Source organism: Haemorhous mexicanus, chromosome 24, assembly GCF_027477595.1.
Source record: "Haemorhous mexicanus isolate bHaeMex1 chromosome 24, bHaeMex1.pri, whole genome shotgun sequence".
Taxonomy (NCBI): domain Eukaryota; kingdom Metazoa; phylum Chordata; class Aves; order Passeriformes; family Fringillidae; genus Haemorhous; species Haemorhous mexicanus.
Genome location: NC_082364.1, coordinates 613,403 through 638,071, shown reverse-complemented (window position 1 = coordinate 638,071; position 24,669 = coordinate 613,403). Strand labels below are relative to the sequence as shown.

At 45.0% G+C, this 24,669-nt stretch overlaps 1 protein-coding gene across 6 annotated transcripts in view; it reads right to left on the bottom strand.

Annotated features, from left to right (window-relative positions):
- The window catches only part of ARHGAP32 (Rho GTPase activating protein 32), a 237,706-nt gene that overhangs the window by 138,971 nt on the left and 74,066 nt on the right, over positions 1 to 24,669 (bottom strand). For 4 of the 6 annotated variants that reach the window (XM_059867416.1, XM_059867415.1, XM_059867413.1 and 1 more), the window contains one exon: positions 9,082 to 9,190. In XM_059867416.1, the coding sequence (XP_059723399.1) occupies positions 9,082 to 9,189 (108 nt within the window). In that variant the 5' untranslated portion in view covers position 9,190. Of the gene's footprint in view, positions 1 to 9,081; positions 9,191 to 19,645; positions 19,770 to 21,363; positions 21,501 to 24,669 lie in introns of those variants that run through there. The other 2 variants (XM_059867417.1, XM_059867418.1) reach the window with 2 other exon arrangements.

Here is a 24,669-nt window from a genome sequence, read left to right as displayed (position 1 = left end):
TACCATAGTTTAAAGGATCAGCCTGGAATGAGCAAAGAACAAATTCTTAACTATTCGTCTACTGTGTTTTCAAATGAAGATCTGCAGCTCACAGATATGTAGGTGAAACCTTCTCCAGCTCCCATGTAAAACCACTGAAGTGAAATCCAAAACACTGGATAAGCAGCTTGGCAGCTCTGAGCACCTCCTTTGGCACTGCCACTGTGACCAAGATTCACCTCTGCACAGCAGCATGAGTTTGTGCCATAGAAACATTTCCCAGGTGAGCCTGAAAGAGGCACAGAGATTCTCACTGATTCTCTGCACATGAATCCAGTGCATCCAAGGGGTGCTGGGGATTTTCAGCAGAACAGTCTCACACTCATGTTTTCCTTCACAGAATCCACAGTTTTAGGGTTAAAAGGGATGCAACCAAGCACAAGGGAATGGTCAGCTACTGAGGGCAGCATTAGCATGGTAACTCCCTGACAGCCCTAAGTTTGGATCTGACATTCCCACAGAGAAGCCTGATTACCATTCCCAAAGCCCTGGGCCCAGGAGCTGCAGGGTACAGTACACAGCCTCACACAATGGCAGAGTGGCTCAGGAAAGTACTTTCTTTAAGAACAAAAATCCCACATACAATATGCATGGGAAAGGCAGACAGGGTTAGAGTTCTGCTTCTGTACAGCCTACAAAATTAATTACAGGGAAAAACCACAGAAAATAGAACATCCAACAAGAACAATACTTCTGATTCCAGTTTCTTGTTGGTAAAAAAAAAAAGACCCCGACGATCCCAGCTACTGTTGATGCACAGAGGGAGAAGGAGATCCTTATTATGGCTTGGATATAAAAGGGCAATTGGAGCTTTGCGATGTTATTGTAGAAAGCAATTTCTCATCACATAAAACACAACAGAGATAGATTCAGGCTCAAATAAGCAAATCCCACTCTGCTAAGTCCCCTGGCCACAGCCAGTGATTATGTAAATAACAATGTGATGTTATAAGTATAAATCAGATTAGCAACTCAGGAGTTGGCCCAGTGCAGCAGCAGCAAGATGGGGAAGGTGGAAAAAACAGCAGCCTGACATTTAAACCCAGCACCTGAGTCAGGACATTTAACAGGAATTTATACTTCTGGGTGTTAAGCCAACCTGGGCTCAGCTTCTGTTTATAGAGAAGAGCTGTGTCCAATGGCATGAGAACAAAACTGGGATCCACTGCACTCCCTGCCCAAAGCCCTGTGACAACACAGCAATGTGAGGAATGTGTCTGCCTCTAGCATGCACTTTATACCATACAGTGTCCATAAACTTCTGACCAACACAACAGAAGAGTCATTAACTCTGCCCAAAGGGAGGGGAAAGCTCAGCCTGGGATCACACACCAGGCTCCACAAACAGGGCAGGACTCCTCATTCCTGCTGTCCTCCAGAAAAGGTGACATGAGCTGGAGACACTGCTCTCCAGAAACGACCTGGAGGTCAGAATAGGACACTTGATGCTGCAAGAGCAGCATCTGAAGGTGAATAATGACCACAGAGATGCTCCAGGGCTGGAGTTCCTCTGCTCTGGAGCCAGGCTGGGAGAGCTGGGGGTGCTCACCTGGAGAGGAGAAGGCTCCAGGGAGAGCTCAGAGCCCCTGCCAGGGCCCAAAGGGGCTCCAGGAGAGCTGGAGAGGGACTGGGGACAAGGGACAGACAGAGGGACAGGACACAGGGAATGGCTCCCACTGCCAGAGGGCAGGGATGGATGGGATATTGGGAATTAGGAATTGCTCCCTGGGAGGGTGGGCAGGCCCTGGCACAGGGTGCCCAGAGCAGCTGTGGCTGCCCCTGGATCCCTGGCAGTGCCCAAGGCCAGGGGCTGGACAGGGCTTGGAGCAGCCTGGGACAGTGGAAGGTGACCCTGCCCATGGCAGGGGTGGCACTGGATGGGGTTTAAGGTTCCTTTCAACCCAAACCATTCCATGATTCCATGAATAATCTGTGCCCTGGCAACCACGGTATTTGATTGAATCCCAAAAACAATGTGCAGCCTTATACCAACACAGCAGTGACCCCTACCATGCAGCAAGGCAGAAATGTAGGGAATGACATATAAAAAAGTCAGGCTAATGATTACCAACATCTTCAGGGAATAATTCATCATTTTACAATTAAGAAGGCTGAATCATGGAAAAAACCCCAAACATTAATGCCTATGATCTTCAGAAAGACAAACTCTGACATGATTTGTTTGTCTCTTGGGCTTAAATTAGGGTGGGGAATGGAAGGGGATGGATGAGCAGACTGTTGATACCCTTTAAAAACTGCTCCATCTTTTCCTGCACTATGGTAACTGAGAAGACATGGACACTAATTTAAAAAACAAAAAGCCAGTTAAAATGAACCACTTATAAATAAGAGACTTCTTTCCCTTCCTTAATGTTCCACCTTATTTTTAAGCAGCTGGGTCTAAGGAAAAGTGATTGACAGTAAATAAATTATAAGTTTTATCTCCCAAATAAGTACATTTCGAACAGCTGTGGCATTTCCTGTAATCTGACAACAAAACAGGCACAGAAAGAGATCAGCTTCAGAACAGGGTGGGAGGGAAAGAGGTGGAGGGTCATGACAGTGTAATCCTGACTTCAAAGTTCAGGGTAGGGAATAACCTAGAGTAGCAATAGCTGCATCCCCAGCACCACGGGAACAGCCTGGCTGAGCCAGAATTAGGAAAGAAATTACAAACAGGGTGCATTAAAACTGGCGATGATGGTGCACAGCAAGCTGCTGATCCAGCCGTAGCAAATTCTAAATCATTCCATCATTTTGCTGCACAGAAACAGACTTTCAAACAGATATTTACAAAACATAATTTGGATCTCCTGGCTCACCACTGTAGTACCAGAGTGCACACACTGGCAAGGCTTTAAATGTAACCAGAAACTATTGCTGCCATTGCCTATGAAAACTAAATTATTACTATGAATTAATACTTCTGCCAAAAATACAGTATTCATTCTGGATTAATTGAATTTATTTAATTGGCAAAGCCAAATGGAAGCCAATGTGCCAATTAAGTGATCGCCTCAATTTCCAAAGATTCTTGGGGACAAGCTCTGTGCTGGGAGCCAGCCTTTGAAATGAAAAGGCCCCTCTAACCAAGAGGCTAAGAAAGAACCTCAACAGAAACCCTTGCCAAAACCTTAATGAGGGAAAATAATGCTAGATTCATGCAGCAATAACAAGGAAAAGCAAGTTATGTGGATTGAATAGGAAATGCAGGTTACTTGTACAATGCCAGACCAGAACTGCTTTGACCAAAATATTATTGCACCTGATGGATGCCTGGTGTGCTGGCCTGCCCCAAAACATTTGTGTCACATCAGTGCCTGTGCTGTCCACGCTTCCTGGACTCCCAATTCCATTCCACCCTTTCCTCCGTTATCCCTTCCCTAGCCTGAGCTGCAGCAACTCCATGGAAATGCTGCCCAGTGCTGGGCACAGAAAACAGACACACTGCAGTTCCTGCAGGATTAACACAGTCCTGACTCACTAACCCAGGCAAGTCAAGAGCTTGAGGACCTTCAGCAGCACAAAAAACAACCTCCAAACCTACAGATAACATTTTCTATAGCAGTAAGGGAGTGATCCCTCAGATTTAGAGCCAGAAGCCAAATGCTGGAGCATTTAGGTGGAGAACCATCAAAGTCAGGCTCTGACACTGTCAGAGCTCATGGAGAATTTGGACAACGCCCTCAGCACAGAGTGGGATTGCTGGGATCCTTGGCCCTCCTGTTCAGGGCCAGGAGTTGGACTCAGTGACTTGTGGGTCCCTTCCAGCTCAGGAGATTCCACAACTCTAAAGTTCATTTCAACTGACTTGTTCAGGCCCTTTAAAAGATAGCAGAAAAGCCCATAATTTCAGCTTCATATCTCCTAAAACTTCCCCTTGAACTTGAGGGCTTAAAACCTTAGACTTTTAAAAAGAACTTGTAGCTGGGCAGTTGGAGTTTAAAAGCACATTTTTCCCCAAGAAATTTTTTCCATGATGTGGAACCCATCTGAGAACAGGATCAATTTGACAAAACTCTGTCAGTAACTTCAGAGTTTCCAACAACATCCTCAGCTGTAAAATTCCGGTGTTGGTTCACACACATACAAAGCATTAAGAGACACAGGGGGAAAAAAAATCCAAAATATCAATTTTAACACATTTAAAGGTATTATATCTACATATCTCAGAAACTAAAATTAGATCATTTCAGTAAACCACTATTTGGAAATCACTACAGCTTACAGGGCCAAGCAAATAGATTTACCACATTCCAATTTACACAGATTTTTCCACAACTCCTGGAGGTTAGTCTGCATCAGAAACAGGCCTGATGTTCTGTGAATTAAAAACTAACAAATGAACCAACCCTAATTAAAAAATAAGCCCCTTGTATTCTATTTTTGGCATCTATTCTTGCAGAAGCCCCACTCAAGACCTGGGGCAGCACTGGCCAAGTGATGTACAAAGAATGAGAAACAAACACTAAGGACATAAAAATCTTTCTTTAAACCCTTATAATGCACTAAAATCTCTGCACACATTCATAATTGCATTTAAAAATAGTTTTCTCCTCACTCATGTCCCAGATTTAACAGTGATATATTGAGGTCTCATTAAAAAGCATTTATTACTTTCACAAGCCACGGAACCTTCCCTATCTGGCATCAAATGCTAAAAATACTCTGGATCTCAGAAACCCTCTGACCTAAGAACTAAGATTATTCCAGGGACTTCATAGGACAGGCTCTAATCCTGTGCCTTTCTAAAGCAATTATAAGCTTGCATTTCTCCTAAGGAAATTCCAACAGCAAGAGCCTAAAATGATGGGTACCAACTGCAGCTGCTGTCTTCTTTGCAATTGTCAAATTCACAGAGTCTTCGACATTAATTTAGAGATTCCCCTTTCCCAGGCACCCTGATTCCACACCTGACCCCAGCTGTCACCTCTTGGCCCTGTTATAGACAACAGAACTCCCAGATCCCATGAGATCCCAACCAGAGGTGCACCAGGGGGACAAAAAGCCTTCCATGGGCTTGGAGACTCATATTCTCATATTCTGAAGGTTTCCAAAGCTGAAGGAATTGGAAAAGTGCAGGAAAAGTGACTTCTTCAGAAGCACGCAGAGAATCACAGAAAGGCCTGAGTTGGAAGGGATCTTAAAGCCCATCTCCTCCCACCCTGCCATGGGCAGGGTCACCTTCCCCTGCCCCAGGCTGCTCCAAGCCCTGTCCAGCCTGGCCTTGGGCACTGCCAGGGATCCATGGGCAGCCACAGCTGCTCTGGGCACCCTGTGCCAGGGTGTTCCACCCTTACAGGGAACAATTCCTAATTCCCAATATCCCATCCATCCCTGCCCTCTGGCAGTGGGAGCCATTCCCTGTGTCCTGTCCCTCCTTCCCTTGTCCCCAGTCCCTCTCCAGCTCTCCTGGAGCCCCTTTGGGCCCTGGCAGGGGCTCTGAGCTCTCCCTGGAGCCTTCTCCTCTCCAGGTGAGCACCCTCAGCTTTCCCAGCCCAGCTCCAAAGCAGAGGGGCTCCAGCCCTGGAACAGCTCTGGGGCCTTTTCTGGACTGGCTCCAGCAGCTCCAGGTCCTTTTTTGCGTGTATTCCCCTGATCTCCAATGTCAGGTGAATGCAGCTCACAGGGCACCGCTCTGTGTCAGCACATTTGCAATGGGTGCATAAATGAAGATTTCTGTGTTTATCTCAGCATTTTAATCCTGCTTCACAACAAAATTCAGACAAGGCATGACCAGAGGGTCTGTAAGCACAGCAGCCTGATGGGGGGAGAGCCATGGGCTCAGTACTTTCAAACAGTGCAGCTCCCTGAACTCATGAAGAGGAGAAGGGAGGAACTCAGGAGGTCAGCAACATGTGGTAAATGTAGTATTAAGCACAAATATCAATTTATACTAAAGTTAATGCAGGCTGAGGACAGCTGTTTTGTAGGCTCATGTGAGATATTTTATATAAAGGCTCTTTCACAACTTCATTTCTTGTAACTCAGAAACAGAACACTCAGCAGGGCCTACCAAGGAAAAGATACCCCTTTCCTTCAAAATAACATTACTGTCTTGGAGAAATGTTAAAAAAATCCATAAACTGCAATTTTCCTTGGCTTACACGGGGCTTTGCAGCTCCAGAACTAAGAAGTGTTCTATGAAGAAAGTCACTATCATCAACTTCATTTTCTGAAGTGGAGCGGAGACAGAAATCCCAGGATGTGTGAAGGTTACCCAGCAGGTGCAGCACAGTGGGAATTGGGGAGACAGAAAAAATGTGTCTAATACACCCAAATTCTAAAAATACAGAGCATGAGTCCGGGGGGAATACAAAATATAGCAATGCTGGAGGAGCTACAGGCAGCTGCCTCATTACCCAGCTCCTGGGAACTCGGTCCAGCCAGGGCTGCCTCTCCTTCAGCCTGGACCTCACCTACAACACCAAACTGCACCAGAAATACTGAGGAAGAGATGTCCCTGGATCCCTGGCAGTGCCCAAGGCCAGGCTGGGAGGGGCTTGGAGCAGCCTGGGGTAGTGGAAGGTGTCCCTGCCCACGGCAGGGGGTGGCACTGGATGGGGTTTAAGGTTCCTTTCAACTCAAACCATTTCACAATTCTAGGATTCCCCCCAAACAAACCAGGTCTCCTACACAGAATCACTTGCCCTTCTGCTGAACCATAAACACAAAACAAATAGTGTTAAAAAGCAGATGAAAGTATAAATAATAAACTAAAGAAGACAAAAGAAGTTGCATCAAACAAAGGACTGAAGCAACTCAGGTGCAAAGAATGAACTGGCAATGACAGAAACATTAAAAATAAAGAGGTTCTGTCACCTTATATTTACAGTATAGGAGGACATTCAACTTCCACACATTAAGAAAGACCTTCAGTTCATTTCTTACTAAGAAAAAGCTCTGGAAACAAAGCACTTCTATAAATTAATAATAAGCCCTTTGAAAAGGAATATGGATAAAACTGGGAAGGAAGAGTAGGGATGACTTGTTCACGTAACTGTGAATGCATAAATTGACTTTTCTTAATAAAAGCATGTACCAAGGCAAAGCTCAGGAGACAAGTGGCAGGACTCCCCCAGCTCTCCACAGTGTCACTTGTCTCAACCTTTGCTCACCTGGGAGAAGGTGAGATTCATGTGAGATGACAAAGCCTGGTGTCTGTCAGGGCTCCAGCAGCAGCCAGGGGAACCAATGGAGGGAACAACTTCTCCAACCCTGCATCCTCCATTCCCTGGGGGCTGGGGCTTCAAGCAGCAACAAAACCTAAAATCTGCATCTTCAACAACCACTAACCAAAAATTAGATGTACTGTGGCACTCTGAGACAGTCACACACCATGAAAAGAGCAATCTCTGGGACAAGGCTGAAGCAGAGGCTGCTAAAAATGCAAAGTGAAGGAACAGTGAGGGAAGAAACCTCAGGCTTCAAATGATCAGGGAAAAGGCAGAATATTGAAAATATGCTGGTTAAATAGAGAACACTGTCAGTGCTGAACAAGGTCCTGCAAATATTTACATCTGAATATTACCCCTGACTGCAGGTAAGGAAAGTGGAAACTTGATTCACTCAACACAGTCAACACAAACAAGAGAGATTTTTCTCCCCCCTCTTTACACTATATTCAGAGGATCCTGAGGTCAAACCAACACTGTGAGCACAAATCCAGCCACTCTAAATACGAGTTCAGCAGCTTTACTGTCCTTTATCACACCAAGTCAATGTGCAGCAATCCCAGCTGGGAATTTCCCTGTTTATCATCCTCTAAATCTCTTCTCTACTGGCCACTCAGTTTTGGCCTTGCTGGCACAGAGCTGTGCAAGAGGGCACATTCCAAGAAGTGATTTAATTGGGCAGTGAGAGGAGCATAATGCAGGGTAAAATAAACACTGAGCAATGTCCATGAGCACAACAGCCTCAAGCAGGTGAACATTCCCTTCACTGCAAATCAACCAGGAGAAAAAAAACAACACTAATGAGCTATGCCAGGAAACCTGTGTTACAGGTGAGGACACTGAATTACAGCCTGACAGCTCTGAGACACACCTGGAGGTCACAGACAGCAGTGAGGTGTCACACAGTGACTCCCACCAGACTCCAGAGTGTGGGAAGCTCCAAGCTGGGAGCAGGTGCTGCTGCTGAGCAACACTGATGGGAACAGACAGTGCTCCCAAATGTGGCCAAGAGGGGGGAAGGCAAAAATGGCCACACACACTAGGAAGGAAAAAAATTACAAAGTGAAAAGTGCAAAAATTGACAGGCTGGGGGTGATCACCTGGAGAAGAGAGGCCTCCAGGGAGAGCTCAGAGCCCCTTCCAGGGCCTGAAGGGGCTCATAAATAGGTGGATGAGAGACTTTATACAGGCAGAGGGTGACAGGACAAGGGGGAATGGCTTCCCACTGCTGAGGGCAGGGTTAGATGGGATACTGGGAAGGAATTCTTCCCTGTGAGGGTGGTGAGGCCGTGGCAGAGGGTGCCCAGAGAAGCTGTGGCTTCAAAAACCCCCCTGTATATTAAGGTAATCCAGTGGTGTGTGGCCCACTGCCCACCTGAGTGCCTTCTCTGAGATGAAAAGAGCACCTTTGTGTGTTCTTTTCTGCAGCTCTGGTCCCTCTGATGGCAGGTTTGCTCTCAGGCTGAGGTTTTATTTATGTAGACTTAGCCAGCCTTTTGCTAAAATCTCATTCCTCCACAATGCTGCATGCTTCAAAGAGCATGTTTTTACAAGAAGTTGCCTTCATGCTCAGAAGTCTTGCTGAAAAAGAGGTTAATGCAGACTGAAAATTGTTGTGACATTATGGACCTTTTAATAGGTTACAAGACCTGCTTTGGGGCACGTATTAATAGGGCAGAAGCGTTGTGAAAGCTCCTTCCCTCCCCTTGACAAACTGCCAGAGGAAGGGAAGCATTTTGGCCTTGTTCAAAGTATTGTGCAATCCATTTAAAAAGCTGAAACTTAGGGAGTAGAAATGAACTAGAGGAGCAGAGTGTTCAGAATGGGAAATGATGGGAAGAGAAGATGTAGCCCGCTGTTTGTTTACCATGGCGCTAAGCGTCTCCTCCCAGTCCGGCCTCTCCCTGGGGTGGATGCTCCTCTGCAGCTCTGGCACAAAGTCATCTTCTTCTGCGTGGACAGAGGACTTCATCATTCTGCAAAGGACAGAAGTTGGATATTCACTGACAATTCCAAGGTAATCTCACACCCAGTCTGATACAGTGCTCAGTTATGCGACAACATAAAATTATTTTACACATCCAGAAATCCCTCAGACTCCTGAGTTTCTCCCACTTCTTCATTATACAAGCAGGACAAGAGTGTAAATTTGGTGGAGAGAAATCTGCACTTCCCAACCAATCAGTAGATAATTTTGTTTAATCACTGCACAATTTGCAAGTCTCACAACACAGAAAAATGCAGAGGAGTGATTTTCACTTCAGAAAAATGGCTCCTATTGCCCAGGCAAACAACAAGAGAAACACACATTTGTAAGGAGAAATACACACATTTGATTCCTCCTCCTTTCAGGAGGTTTTGCCTGAAATGGTGATAACAGCTTCCAAATCTTAGTCTGACTCCGCATCCCAAGGCCTGATCCATCAGCTCTCATCCCTTCCTGATTCCACCTGAAGAGTGAGCACCTCAAATCAGCCTGATGTGACCAGGCATAACTTTCCTTCAGATAAGGAGCCATCTTCCAAATACCTTGTGAAGGTTATTCCAAGCCTGCACAGAGATCAGAGGCTCAAAATGAAAATGGAGTAAGAATTCATAAAAGCACCTCAGCCCCTCCACATGACAGCAGTCTGGAGATACCTATTTTTTTTCACTTTCTGTTGGTGTAAATGCACCTTTTCAGACATTATGGCATAGACTTGGAGTACCAAAGGCCTGTTCAAAGTCTGGTATCACCCATTCCAGTTTCATTAAACATGATATTCACGCAGGCCTTTATTCCCTTAACAGATCACCACTTATGTGTTTAGGATAAGCATTTTGATAATCAGCAGTGAAAGGCATGGACAAGAAGGGCTGGTTTCTAACCCTGCTGATTTATGCACCACTTGACTGAAACACGCCAGGTGAAAGCCAGTTAATAAAACTCCTTTGCTTCAGATCCAAGATGTGAAGTTCTGAAACCCCAACATGCTGCTTGACACTGGGCCAAATCATTTAACTCTGCTTTGTTCTCTCCAAGAGGGTTAAGGAAGAAGTAATTAACACTGCAGTTAATGGCACGGTTGGGTTAGGAATTACAGCCCATATAATTTCATCCCCAGCTTTGTGATCATATTTCTGCTCCAATAAAAAACACATCCCAGAGAAAATGAACCTCAAAAACCCAAAGTCACAATGCCCCAGGGAAATGCTGCTCACTGTGGGGTCTGTGTGTCATTCCCACCCCCAACATCACCTACTGTCCTCAGGAGGGAAGAAATGCACCTGCCTGGGGAAAGCTGCAGAGAGAGAAAAAAATCTGCAGGAAAATGCCACGATTTAGAATACAGAGGTGCAATGTCAGCTCAGAAAGGAGACCCTCACCTTTGCAATAGATGTTTAAAAGAATTTGGGGGTTGAAAGACTAAAAATTTGCTGCTTCAATTTTCCTCTGCATATCAAGAGGAGGAGACCTGGCCTCACAGCCCCAGCTCCACCACAGGAGAGGTTTCCCACTTACCATAAAACAGAGGAAACCAAGTTGTGCAACTCAGAAACAAGACATAAACAAAAAACCAAAATAAACCAACAAAAAAAACCACCACAAAACCTCAACTTTTTAAATCAATGACATGATTTTGAAAAAGACTCAATACAGTTTTCCTGAAGATTTCTACATGTTGGGGTTTGACTACGTTGCACCTGAATAAAAAGATTCTAAACAAACTATCCCACAGCAAGGTCAGTCTAATTCCCTGAGGTGATGGAATGGAAGAAAGGATGATGAGATCAAGACCCACCTTCTCCAGCAGTTAAAGCAATCAAAGTGCTTCCTCATTTAAAGACTTGAAAATAATGGGACTGCATTTACATCTTTATCAGCACTTGGGAGTACAAATGGATTCACTACACAGCTTCTCAGGCTTCTGGCAGATCCTGCCAGATTTCTCCTCTGAAATATGTTGGCTGCAGTGGTGAGACTGAGTGCAAAGGATGGTATGTCTTACTTTAAATAATCCTGGGAATCGGACTCCTGTTCAGAGTCTGTACCCTCACACTGGATCAACATGGAAGTCACAGCACTCAGCTCTTTTTACCACACCCCAATCTCCTCACATCATTTCTTTAATCTCTGTCTACAAAACTTCCATGATAAACTCTTCACAAACCCTTCCCACTGAGATCCCAAAATGCAGTTCCACTACTCACCCTGTGAAGGCGTTCTGGACTTTTACTGCAAATTGGAAAAGCTCCACATGCAAAACTGAGCCTTTAAAACAGTCAATTCTTTGAGCATTTGCCAGATTTCTACTGCTGAGGGAAATTCAAACTTGGTCACATCATCACAGAAATACTGGAAATTATACTGAAGATTTTCTCTCTGACACAATTATCAGCACTTGATAACCATCTGTGCACCCTTATTAATTTTTAATAGTCACTATTTAATTCCATGCCATCTGAGACAGAGAGCAAGGAAGGCTAAAGATGCTGCAGGTAATATTAGTCCTTTATGGATTAAGTTTGGTGGGTTTTTTATGCCCATCAGTGGCCTGGATGAAGGAAAATAACTCTGTGAACTTGCAGCAATGAAACAGGGAGGGGAGTAGGGGGCGAAAGGGAGGACAGTAGGAAGAAAAGCAGCTTCTGAACACACTCTCCTTTTTACAGTGTTTCCTCTGGGCATGTAAAACCTCAGAGCAACGCTGGGGAAGGAGCTTTCCTAGCAGCAGGCAGAGGGAAAACTCTGGCCTCACCCCAAGACAAGCCTGGAATATTATCTCAAGGTATAACCACATTCACACATTTTTATATGCATGTGCATTATGTATATTTGACATTATTTTAATTTATATAATAAATAAATTGCACAACATACATATGTGTGATTCACTACACATGTCAAGACAATTTTTTTTTTTTTTTTTTTTGCCATAGATGCTTTTCCACATGAGAGGAAAATACCTCAAATCCCAGGAGCACTTACACAAAACACTGACACATGGATCTTGTAAACACTAAAGGCCAAACCAACTAAAGAGCTGCTCTATAACAGCCCCGTTTGGGTAAATATATTTGGGGCAGATGTAAAGGAGCGAGAAGTCACTACAAAATTTAATCCTGGCCATTAGAATAGAAATAGAGTTTTATTTAAAATGCCACTTCCTCAACTTCTCAGCAGCTCTGCCCTTGCAATGAAACGTGACATTGTTGTATTAATAAAAGTTCTGGTGTAGAGAGCCCATTAAGCAATTCCCCTGCAGATGAATGAACCCTTCTTCATTGTAAATTGAGAACCAAATGTACTGGAAGAAATGTTTATAGGACATTTCACAAAAGGCCCTGCTCACTTTCACACCCACCCTTTGAAGTTCTCTGGTAGGTCAAGTTGATTAATTTAGTTAGAACTTATATATTTGTACATGACACAACTCTATCCAGAATACATCTCATCTCCTTCTCAAATCCAGTTAGCTGCTCCCCTCATTGATGGTATTTCTGAGCTATATCAGGAATTAAAACCCTCTGGCACCTTATCCAAGCATCAAGTCCTGCCTGCTCACACTGAGTTGTGTCACAGGCCAGGAAACACCTACAGGAGATCTGTATGGTGATTTGTATTAAGTAAACTTTATCTCAAGTAAATGTAAACCTTGTATTAAACAGATGAATATTCAGCTTGATGTCCCTACACTCTACGGTTACTGCTTGTTTATAGTACTGTAAATTTTAAATACACCTTTCACTAGATGAGAACCTCCTCTATGGCTTTGAGGGAGTCCCACATCCACAAATCCAACATATTTTCACATTTCTGTTTGCTTAAGAGAGGAAGAATCACAAAAAGGGGGTTTGTGGAAAGAGCTCCTCAAGTTAAACAAAACCAGAACTCTTAAAACATTGTGGGACCCCTACAAGAGTGTCTGTTCCCATTACTCAGGTTCTTTGGCACATCCCCAGTGCAACAGCAGAGGTGAAACACAATTGTCATGGCCTTGGTGCCACGTGTCACCCCAGCTGACGGCAGGACACAGGATGGTGACAAATTCCTTCCCCAGGTGCTGATGGTGGCAGAGCCCTGCCAGGCTCCTGTCATAGAGTCAATTCTCTGCCTGCCCCATCCCAGCTGGACAGGCAATGGATTCCTTAGATTAAATGCCAAATACGATTTGGAGTTGTTCTCCTTGGGGACATCAGGAACCACAACTTTTCCTGGCTGCTCCTCCCACCAGTGACTTTTCTTCCTGACCTCCAGCTGAGAGGTGGGAGCCGATGAGAACTGATTTATTAGTTTATTTATTACTTCTATCACACTGTTGCTGTGCCTGGAGATTGCTCCCTCGACAGAAAAGCACAGCTCTGCCCTACAGAACCAGCAATTCAAGAGGATTTAGAGCTATACAGAAAGTGATGCTTCCCAAGATATAAATTTTACCTCAAAGGCTACAATTTAATTAAGGCCTGTGCTGACACCAACCAAGACTGAAAACCAAGGAGCTTTAAACACTATCTGATAAAATCTCATATTTGTTTTGTTCAAATAATTTGCACAAAAGGCAAAAATAACTCAACCCAGCCTGGGTGGAGCATCCCTGTTCTTCGAATGTAACAAGTAGAGTTTTAATCCCAATACTCTCAATCACAGTTTGGAAACACAATCCAGCAGTGAATCAACTGAGAAATACCTTGAAAACTCTGCTTCAGAAAGTTTAAAATAAATCAATCGAGATGTAAAGTGCTGTGGGTGTCACCCTACAATATATGACAACAGAATTAAGTCAACTTTTCACATCTCACAAGCGGCCCATTGCCACCAGGAAAGGAAGAAAAATTATTAAACAAGAACTGAGATTTGACCCAAAGTTTATAAACACCTGGGCAAGAAGGTGGAATCATGTGAGAAACCCTGATATATCTTCACTTCTGACCTCAGACCTCTACCACAAACACACACAAAAATTAGGAAATTACATTAGCGAGACAGGGAAAACACCAAATGCAGATAGCCCTCTCAGCCCAATTTTCCAAGTAAACTCTTTGTCCATGAAATTAAAACTAATGCAGTGGAAAGGAAGAAAATAATCACAATACGGAAAGCAGAGATAGCTCTGCTCTCAGATGAGCCCCAGGGAAAATGAAAGAAGAGATGGGAACTGCAGGCTGACAGTGCTGACCTGATGGGAATTTAATTTCACATGTTTCAAATCAGCTTCGTCAACACCTCCCTGATTACATTATGTCCATCTGAATTATATAAAACAAGATTTCTGAAGCCTGACTCTAGGATCACACAACACACAGGTGGAAAAGCCTGGCAAGGGCAGCTCCAAGCCCACCTGATAAATAATGCTAAATGGATTATGTTCAACCCTTGGCCACAGAGTGAGAACCTGGCACAACTAAAGGGTTGCTGTTCTTGATTGGACAACGTTGAAAGCTGTAATTGCTACTTTTGATGGAAGTTCATCATAGGAGAGCCAAAATCCAATTAGTTGGGAAGGCACTGCACAAGGAAAATCAGAGTGTAACAGTATATTACAATAAGAGGATATCTAAAAATCACTGGAATGAAATGTCATTCAATTATCAGCACAGAGCAAACTGGATTTCTCTGCACTCTGGGTGCTCCAGGGCTACTCATGATGCATTTATTTATTGCCTGGTTCTGAGCTGAGCTCAGTGGGTTTCAGCCTGGGGGATGTGGATATGCGAGGGCTTCAGAACTGCAACTGTGGGGGCAGGAGTCAAAAAATTAAAACAAGCTCACTCTGCTGTGCAGCTCTTTAGTTCATGTGCCCTTCTCATGGAATGTAGGCTTCCCTGGAAGATCTATCCATGTGCCCAAATAAAGGAGGCTGGGAAACTAAACCATGGAAATAACGGTCTGGGCAGGATCAGCACTGTAACAATGAAATCCCATTTTACTGGTTGTGACAGCTTTCAAAAATTAACCACATTAGTTAGAGCTACAAAGGTAGTTTTAAAATATTTTAAATACCAAATGTTCTGTTTTTCCCAATGTTCAAATTCCAAATTCGTGGCATACCTATGCCCAGGGAGCCTGAGATCACCAATGCAATAGGGTGGTGTGGAAGGGCTCGTGGGATCCCCAATACCAATTATTGTCATTCAGCTACTGAAGGCAATTGGTCACCACAAACCACCTCACACAAACTTGTAGTTTTGGGGTTTCTATTCCTACAAAGGTTATTTTTTTTTAAGAAAATAATCACTTCCCATTTGATGTGTATCTCTACCTGTTAAATGAGATTCTCAGCTGGCCTGAAATATTTTTGCCTAAAGAAGGAAAAGAAATGTGGGGGTTTTGGTGTGGTGGTTTTTTTTTTGTTTTTTTTGTTTTTTTCTTTTGCATTAACTTCTCTTCTTAGATGAAGAATATATGAAGTTAGAAAAACTTTTAAAAAATTAAATATAGGAAGTTTTAAATAAAGATTTTTTTTTTTTTTGCAATCAGCACTATTACTTGAATAATTTTTAAAATGCCAGAGTGGACACGACAACCCTTCCACTGTGCATGTTCCTCTGCAGAGGGAGGCAGACAAGGCTAGTGGCACTGCAGGGATTAATTAACATATTGGTTTCCTGCCCTGCTCCAGCTCTCTGGACATGCTTAAATATAAGCTCCAATATAGTTAGACAATTATCTTTGCTCAAGGGCTTTACTGTGGTTTCAGACTTCCAAATAGACATCTTGTTTATTCATTTGCAAGACCATTTAAACCACATTTTGAGAGCCCTCAAAGAAAAGTTGCACTAACAAGACCAGATTACCTGGAATTTAAAACCTGTGGGCAAAAGGGCAAGTCTGGGCAGGGCAGTTCCCCTTTTAGGTAAAAAAGGCATCTCCAGGTACCACAGGCAGCCTCTCTCATCTTGGGAATCAGACTTTTATTCCCAGTTGACTTCTTGGTGTCCCCAACACTGAGCATCTCCCAACCCCTCCTAACCCTCACTGCCGAAGCAAAGCCCCCAAGCCCAGGGGGGAACATGGCTTTAAACTGAAAAAGGATAAATTTAGATCAGATATTTGGAAGTAGTTCTTTTCTTTGAGGTTTACACTGGCACAGGGTGCCCAGAGCAGCTGTGGCTGCCCCTGGATCCCTGGCAGTCTCCAAGGCCAGGCTGGAGAGGGCTTGGAGCACCCTGGGACAGTGGAATGTGTCCCTGCAAATGGCAGGGGTGGGATGAGATGGACTTTGAGCTCCCTTCCCACCCAAACCAGTCCAGGATTTTGTGATTCCAGAGCTTGAGGGCACTGCCTATGCTCTCACACAGCCACAAGATTGTCCCAGCAGGACCCTGGCACCACTGGGTAGGTTCCAAGGTACCAAACAACTAAACATTTCTCCCATCCATCAAGGAAGGGAAGGAGAATGGAAGAGAAGCCAACACTTAATATAAGCAAACCTCCTGATTGTTTCCTTTCCTCCAGGCACAGTTCTGTAGGTACACAGTAAAATCAACCCCAAACCATCTTCAGTAAATCTCTAAATCTGAAAGCAGCAAAAAGCAATAGATTCACCTTCATTCATCCTACTCTTTCACCATGGTTTTGGTAGCCTCTTGTCTCACCTGGTTGTGTTTTATGCCTCAGCTCAGTACCATCCATCTCCAAGTACATAAGTGAGTACAGAGAGATGCCCTCCATGCTCTGGAAGGGACTGGAACATGGAACTAAGGGCTTTGTGCAACCTGGCTGTAAGAATCTGCATTCAGGCTTTGCATAACTGGTATTTCTTTAAGCACTTCATGAAAAGAACAACTTTTTGGAATATTCAGCTTTTGCAAGCTCAGAGACATGTTCTTAGTTATTAAAAAGCTTTATAAAAATAATCACAGAATCCTCATGCTTTTGCATATGTATTACTGAACAAACCTGCTCTTTTATTTGGCAACACATAAAAGATGTTATTTTCATAGGTGCTCGGCATTTTCTTTCAGAAGAACACAGTGACAATCAATAAAAAAATTCCTCTGGAATAGGTTTCTCTCATCACTTTGCCCAGGATAAGAAAAATAATTATGAAATCACTGAACAATCAGAATCTCTGAGGCCTGGCTAGGATTTCTTTTGTTTGACTACGGAACAAGCATAAAAGTAATAAAAAAAATACCTCTAGGGAAAAGGGCATGAACCTCTTATTTACCATTAATAAACTGCTACAAGCAGCTCTAAAGTTGGAACACAGAAGGGAGATGGGAAAAGATGCTGCTCCCACCCTCCTGTTCTGCCAAGGAGTCTGGACTTGGGCATGTCAGCAAAGGTTCCCCCTGGGGCAGTGGGAAGTCCAGCCTTGGGGCCTTTCCCACTCCCACTGATGTGGTGGGAATGATCTAAACCCCTCAGCAAGGCCCAGCCTCACTGTCTGTCCTCCCACAAGTGACACCAACAGGGACCTCTCACCAAGCTCTCAGTCAGAAGCTGTTCCTCTGCAATCTCCTCTTTTTGTTTGTCTGTGTAAGACCAAGCTCTCTCCCAGCCAGCCCTTCTCAATGCCCAGCAAGTGCTGTTCTGCCCCTGCCTAGACTCTTCAGACCTCTCCATCACACAAAGCAGGAACAAACCCCCACCTGCTCCCAGCTGATGCAAATGCTGCACATATCAAAGGAGACCCCAAATTGTACAGAATCACCTAAACCTAATCCAGGACACGTATCTGGGCTCATCTGGAGTTTGTTTGTAGTTCAGTGCCAATGCAAAGCCATAGCAAATTTACTCTTCCCTCACAGAAGCACATCCTGGAAAATGATGTTTTCAGCAATCACCTCCTAAGTTACAATAAGCCCCGTGTGCTGCTAAATGACAACTGTTCATAACACGAAACAATGTTCAGGCCTTGCCCAGTTGGACAGCTGCTGAGCAGGGAAACCCTCCTCCCACTAAAATATTTACATGGAGCCTGACACCAACCCCGAGCTATACTTTCTATCCATCCCACACCTTCTATCCATCCAATACTTCCAAACTGCCTGTGTATGTGGTTTTGGGGCACTCTGTGGTTAAAACCAGGGGAAAAAACCCACCCAAGCAGACTCGCTAGTGAATTCTTACAAGGAAATGAACGGAAATGAACTCTGGGACACCAGAACCTGAATAGCTGAACAAATAATAAAAAGATAAGCATAAGCAAGTAAATAAAGAGTAGCTCAGTTACTCTGACTTAAATAAATAGTCTTAAATGATGGGTGGCCCTTGCATCATATTTACAACAGCCCTCCACCTACCCTCCTATTATCACTGCACTTCAGTGGTATCAAAAGCAAACAGGAGGCTGCTCAGTCCTTTCTCCATCTAGAAATCACTACTTATATATTTCACTATTACTGTTCCTATTGGATAGTTCCTGACCAGCTAAATGGAATTAAATGGAGGCCTCCAACTCAGCAAGTCATCATCAGGGACAGATTTAAGCAGGTGAGAGTCACACGGGCAGGGAATGTGCAAAGCCACACTGTAATTAATTCTCGATAGCACAGCCGTGAATCCAAACGATTCAAGAGTCCCTGGGCTACCAGAGCACTGGGACAGACCTGCCCTGCCACTTCCCCTGCACGGGCGTTTCTGATGCAGGGAATGGGAAGATGGAAGTGGGAGGGGTGCAGAAGACACAGAGGGGACAAGGAGAAGCAGTGCCTGAGGGCTGCAGACCTTCAGGGGCACAGCGGACAAGCCCTCTTGCAGTGTCACAGAGCACATTTCCCTTCAGTGACAATACACCCAGTACTTATGAAGTCTTTAACAACCAGGAACACATTTACTTTGGTTTTTGGAATAATTTACAATTGTTAATTAGCACTTTCAGTGAATAATAAAACTTCCAATGACCAGGAAAGAACCCCTCACTCTCCCTTGCCTGGCTCTCAAGGGTCCAGCTGCAGCCACTACTGTCCCTTTTCCCCTCAACAGCCACAGGCAGTGTGTGACAAAGGCAGCCAAGCTGGCACACACAGCTGCTCTCTCCTGCTGCTTGGTTTCCTGCTGCCTCACAGATGAATACAGAAAGAACAATTAGCCAAGCCTTCACTCTAATTTAGAAGTGCTTTTCTTTTTGGAGGGGAGATTGAGAGATGGTACATCATAAACCCAAACCTGAACTCTAAAGCTGCTCAGAGGAGCACAAGACTGAAACACCAGGTGTAACCTGTATTATATGGACTTCTGATAAAAAACAGTGACACCAGTTATGCTAAAAGCTGTACTTGGATGTGCCAGGAGATCATAAACCATCAGTGCAAGGATTGTCTACATCAAAGCAGGCAAGAGGTGTGTAAAGAGAGTATCGCTTTATGCTTTATATCATCCATTTTCCAAACACCAAAGTAACTGACAGCTCATATAAGTTGACCAGTGTTTCAGAGGATGACTGGCCCTAAAGTAGGAAATAACTTCAATTTTCCAGTCCATCACATAAGAAATAATCAAATACCTTATCAGGGCCTGGAGGAAGAAGAATCGAGGCTCAGGGAGAACAATAGCCTCCTGTGCAGGGGATTACACCCCGCTCTCTCTCACTCCTTGCCACGAAACGCTGTATCCTGATGGAGAAGAGACAAGAGCCAGCCCAGCTCCCAGCAAGCAATCAGGGCACTCTGCGAGGAACACGAGAAGGCTCTCTCAGAGAAGGCTCAGGAGTGGAGCTCTGCTCTTTCCCAACATGTGCCTCTGAGCATGAAGAGTTTATGCAACATCTCCTCCTCACTCATTACTTTATGAACCCCTTCCAAAGAGGAAAAAATGAGAAGAGAAAGCAACACGCTACACACAGAAAGACTGAGCAGGATCACTGAGCAGGGAAACTCTGGGCTGCAGAGAGCAGTGTCCCCAAAGAGCTCAGAGCCAGCACCTCCAGCAAGCTCCACGGACAGCCCTGACGGTGTTCCTGCAGGGAGCAGCTCCCATCTCCACCTGATGCCCAGCAGAGGGACTCGCCCACCTCCACAGACACTGCCCTGGAGGAAAAGTGAACCCATTCCACACAGGGCTGGCATTGTGCTGGGCCAGAAGAGCTGCCAGGCCCCCAGGAGCTGCTGAGGGCAGATCAGAGCTCCAGGGTGGGGACACCTGGTGCAGCCACAGCAGCACTTTGGGTCACCTGTACGGCTGTGGCTGCACAGAGAGGTCATGAGGGACATCATCATGCCAGAGACCTCCTTCTGACCTGGGCCACCTCCTGCCCCATGAGCCCCAGAGGGGCTTTTGCACATCAAAGAATCCCAGAAGGTCTGGGCTGGGGGGAACCCTCAGGACCATGTAATTCCAGCCCTCTGGCACAGGCAAGATGCCACTCACTACATCCAGCTGCTAAACCAGACCCAGGATCCTTCCCTGCTCTCAGCCTGTGTCTCCTCCTCCTAACTGAGAGTCTGGACATTTTTCTTTGCTTTGCCAATGCTGGAGCTGAGACCCTGGGCATGGAGGGGTGTTCAGTGCCTCATCATGCAACATCACCCTAATCCCCTGGAAATACCAGAGATCAGGAAAAAGAAATAGTTTTGTTGGTTGTTGTTATTTCTAATTAATTGGGGGGGAAGCATCTGAAACACAAACACTTCTGGGAAAAAAAATAGAGGTCATATTTGTGTTTTAATTTTAAAAGCAAACTATGAACAACAAAAAAAAAAAGGAATTACAGAAACAACCTGTGACTGAGAACAAGGAGATTTTAAAACTGGAGGGGGTGGGGGGTGGGGGGGTGGGAATGCAACCTTTTAAAACAAAAAATTTTAATTGCACTACTTCAAAATTTATGAAACCTCTTTAATTTTATATCAGGGCAGACAAGAAAGTCTCTGAAATACCAACCCAATTTTAAAGGCAAAAGGAAGGAGGGATAAGGAAAGGGGGAAACAGTGAACTATATATTCATAGTCAAGACTGAAAAGATACTCAAAGAACAGAGGCCTTCTCTAATACATTACAGGGGATGAAAAATATGAAAGGTGTTGAATTGCCTAAGCAGATGCCAGCAGTGCAGTGCATGGAAAATCAAAAGCAAAACAAAGTGTCCTGTCCCCTCAACTCCAGGAGAACGAGTCTGCATCCACCAGCTGCCTCTGTGCAAGGAAAATGAACAATTTCAAAATGTGAATATCACAGGAATAACAGGTCCCTGAGAACAGGACAAACAAACAAGACCTCACTCACCCTGATCACAGAGGGTACCATGGGAGCAGCACTGCAGGAGTGCTTGCATGGAGTGCTGGCACACTGGATGCAGGAGGGGTGCAGAAAGGGACGTGACAACCGAGTCAGGATTCCAGAAAGCAAAGCTCACAAAGGACTGGTGAGCTGTGAAATGACTCAGCAGGAAGAAAAAAAAAAAAATCAGCAGCTGATAGGCAAGTCTCTTCAGTAAGGACAGGTACCAAAACAAAGTAAAGTAATGAAGAGACAGAAGCAGAGCTCCCAGGCTGGAATTCTGCCTGTGTGTACAGAGCTGTCTCTGCTGCTCCTCCATTCTGATCCCCTCCCAGCACACCTGAGGAGGCAGAGGAGCAGGAAAGCCTGACTTTAACCCCTGCTGCCTCCCAGCACCTGCCATGCTCACTGCAAAGGTGATTTTCTTGGTGAGCCACATGAGAGGAAGCTACAGCCTGGCCAGGAGCCAGGAAAACACAGAGCAGACAGAATGCCAGCCTGGGGAAGCCAGGGAAAGGAGCAGGAGTATGGCAAAGCAGGAGAGTGAGCCTGCTGCCCTGCCAGGCCCGGGAAGGTGACAGAGCATCCCTGCACCTCCTCAGTTGTCCTCCTGAGCATGAAATCCCACCTCCTGCTTCTCCTGTGTAACTTTTCAGGAGGGCTCTGCCATGACTGTTGAGGCTCAACAGATCCTTCTGGAATGGGAAGATTAAATGTAATCTGTAAAATAGAGATAACGTGCTCCAACCAGATGGATGAGAAAGACAAGCTGTGCAGATTTCACTGCTCAGTTTGAACATATTCTCACTCACACTCTCCTTTGGAAACCTTTATGCAAATAGCTTTTCAAGAATATTTAATCCTCCACCCTCACAAATTACCACAGCAGCATTGCTGTCCCTTCAGTCTGGAGCCCAGAGAGACCTCAAGGCACTGGGCATCTGCCTGGCCTGAGCCAGGTGACATTCAGTGACATTTGAGCAGATGCGCATGTGCTCTGCAAGGCAGGAGGAGAAAGGAGGTGGATCGGGTAACGGCAACTCCTTTCCATCACTCCTTCCTGGCAACCCAATCCCTTGAAAAGCACTGTGTCTTATATCTGCCTTTTGAATCTCACCTGGCCTGGTTCCACTGGTGTCAATTCTGCATCTCTGCCACCACTCTGCTTCTGCACCAGGGTAATAAAAGAAGAGAGGATGCCAACAGCTCCTCTGTGCAGCAGAATAACTGTATAATTGTGCTGGCTGGAGCAGGAACTATAAAATCAGAGGGGAGGGAAGAAAAGGGCAGCTGAAAGGTAACAGTACTAGGAACAGACACTCTAAACTTCTCCTTTGCCACCACACCCCTGATAGCCAACACAAGCTGTGAAAACTACTGAAAAAATTAACCCCCTCAAGGCAAGGGAAGCTGGGGCTTCATGACTGGCACACAGAATTACGTGTGTTAGAAGAGCTGGCAGTGAGAGATCAAGGGGGACCCTGGCCTAGTGTATCACAACCAGTTACAGTTAAAAACAGGAAGCCAGGGTGAGGACAATCCCAACATCTGCAACATCCTCCTGACACCTGTGTCAACATCCAGCCCTCCCAGTCCCTCAAGCACAGCTCAGGGGATTTGAGAGATTGGGATGAAGAAGGACAATCCTGCTGAAAATACAACCCACCTTTCAACCCTCTTTCAAAAGACCAACAGGAATAAAATAAAAATTTTTCCTGAAGTAATTTTTCTACTTGAGCCATGCAGCTCTTCACAATTAAGTCGAAATGTTCCTGTAAAACAGCTATTTTTGTTACTCCTTCTTTAAAAATGGTGTAAATAATGCACAAGAAGAGTCAGCATTGCCTTAGTCAGTGGAGTCTGGAATAAAACCCAAGAGTGCCAGCTGCTGTCTGTCCTCCATAAAAACCTTCTCTCCATAAAACATGACCATGGACAGTTTTTTAACCCATGCTGACAACCTGTTTGCACACAAATGCTGAGGAACAAGATTCCCTTTCCCAGGAGCTCCCAAAATGCTGTGCTTTTTGGGAAAGAGCAGTTGGAAAGGGCTAAGGAAGCATAAGGTACATGAATTGTTTATTTTCAGTATGACAAAGGTAACACTTCATTCCAGTTGCATCACAGTAGAGGCTGCAATATTTCACTGCAACCTTCAATTGTCCTGACTCATGCTGTCAGTAATAAAATACCCTCTCGGGAAAACAAATAAATAGACAAATGATTTGGTTAAGTATCTACCAGTGAAAGCACACTGTCCATTATTTTGAAGGCATTCAACAAGGTTGCAGGTGTGATGTACTATAGCAAGTGATGAAGGGATTTACAGCTTTGTCACTTTGACAAGGAAAAAAAAAAAAAAAGAACAAAAAAAAGAAAGTGTGGAGCAGCTTTTGAAAGCATTTGTCTCAAGCACCCAAAGGGTCGTCTGGAAAATGAAAGCATTTCTATTCCACTGGCACTTGTGCAGAGCAGCAGGATAATGAAGTGACTGGGCTACTGCCCTTCCCAAAGCAATGAGATCTTGCTGAAAGCAGCACACATTAATCTCAGTGCCCAGGGACAGGGCACTAAACAGTGCTCTGCCAGCCTCTTACCCCCTCTCTCAGTAACCAGGATCATTTTAGAACTGACACCTGCAACAGAGACTTTTTAGTGCATAATGAGTAACTCAGCAAAAAGAGAAGGCTGTGAGAGAATGGGTAAAAATATAGTGAACAAAGGAGTAAAATTACAAGATATAATGCAGCCTCAGTGAATAGGGCAGCTTGACAGCAGAACTTCCAAACACTCCTGGTGAGGATGTGGCTTCCAGAGCCATGGAACAGGCAAGGAATCATCCTGGAAAAGCACCTGCTCCTTGCTCCCACATTACCCCTGTGCTGTCAGAATGCTCAGAAAAGATAGTTCTTGTCATCAGGGCAGGGAAAAGTCCAGTGCAACAAAAATGAGCCTGATCCCTCAATCTCCCTGCCAAAGAGGACTGGGATTCCCCCTGGCCATGATGTGGGCATTAGAAACCTGACTGATGCAGGAGGCCCCTCGGGTGAGGGGACCACAGCGAGGTTCATTCCCGTGCCAGGCTCCTCTCCCTGCTCTCCCCAGGCAGGGCTGGTGGCTTCCCACAGGGATGAGACTCGGTGATCAGTGTCTCCCTCTCTGCTCCCAGGCAGCTCACAGAGTGAGACTGTATTCCATGCGACAGCCCAAGCCACAGCTCCTTCACTCTTCTGAGGTTTTTCATTCCCAAAGACAAATGAGCTCACTTGAAATGCTCTCTGCAAACTTTGTGCAGAAATCAGGGGTGGGTTT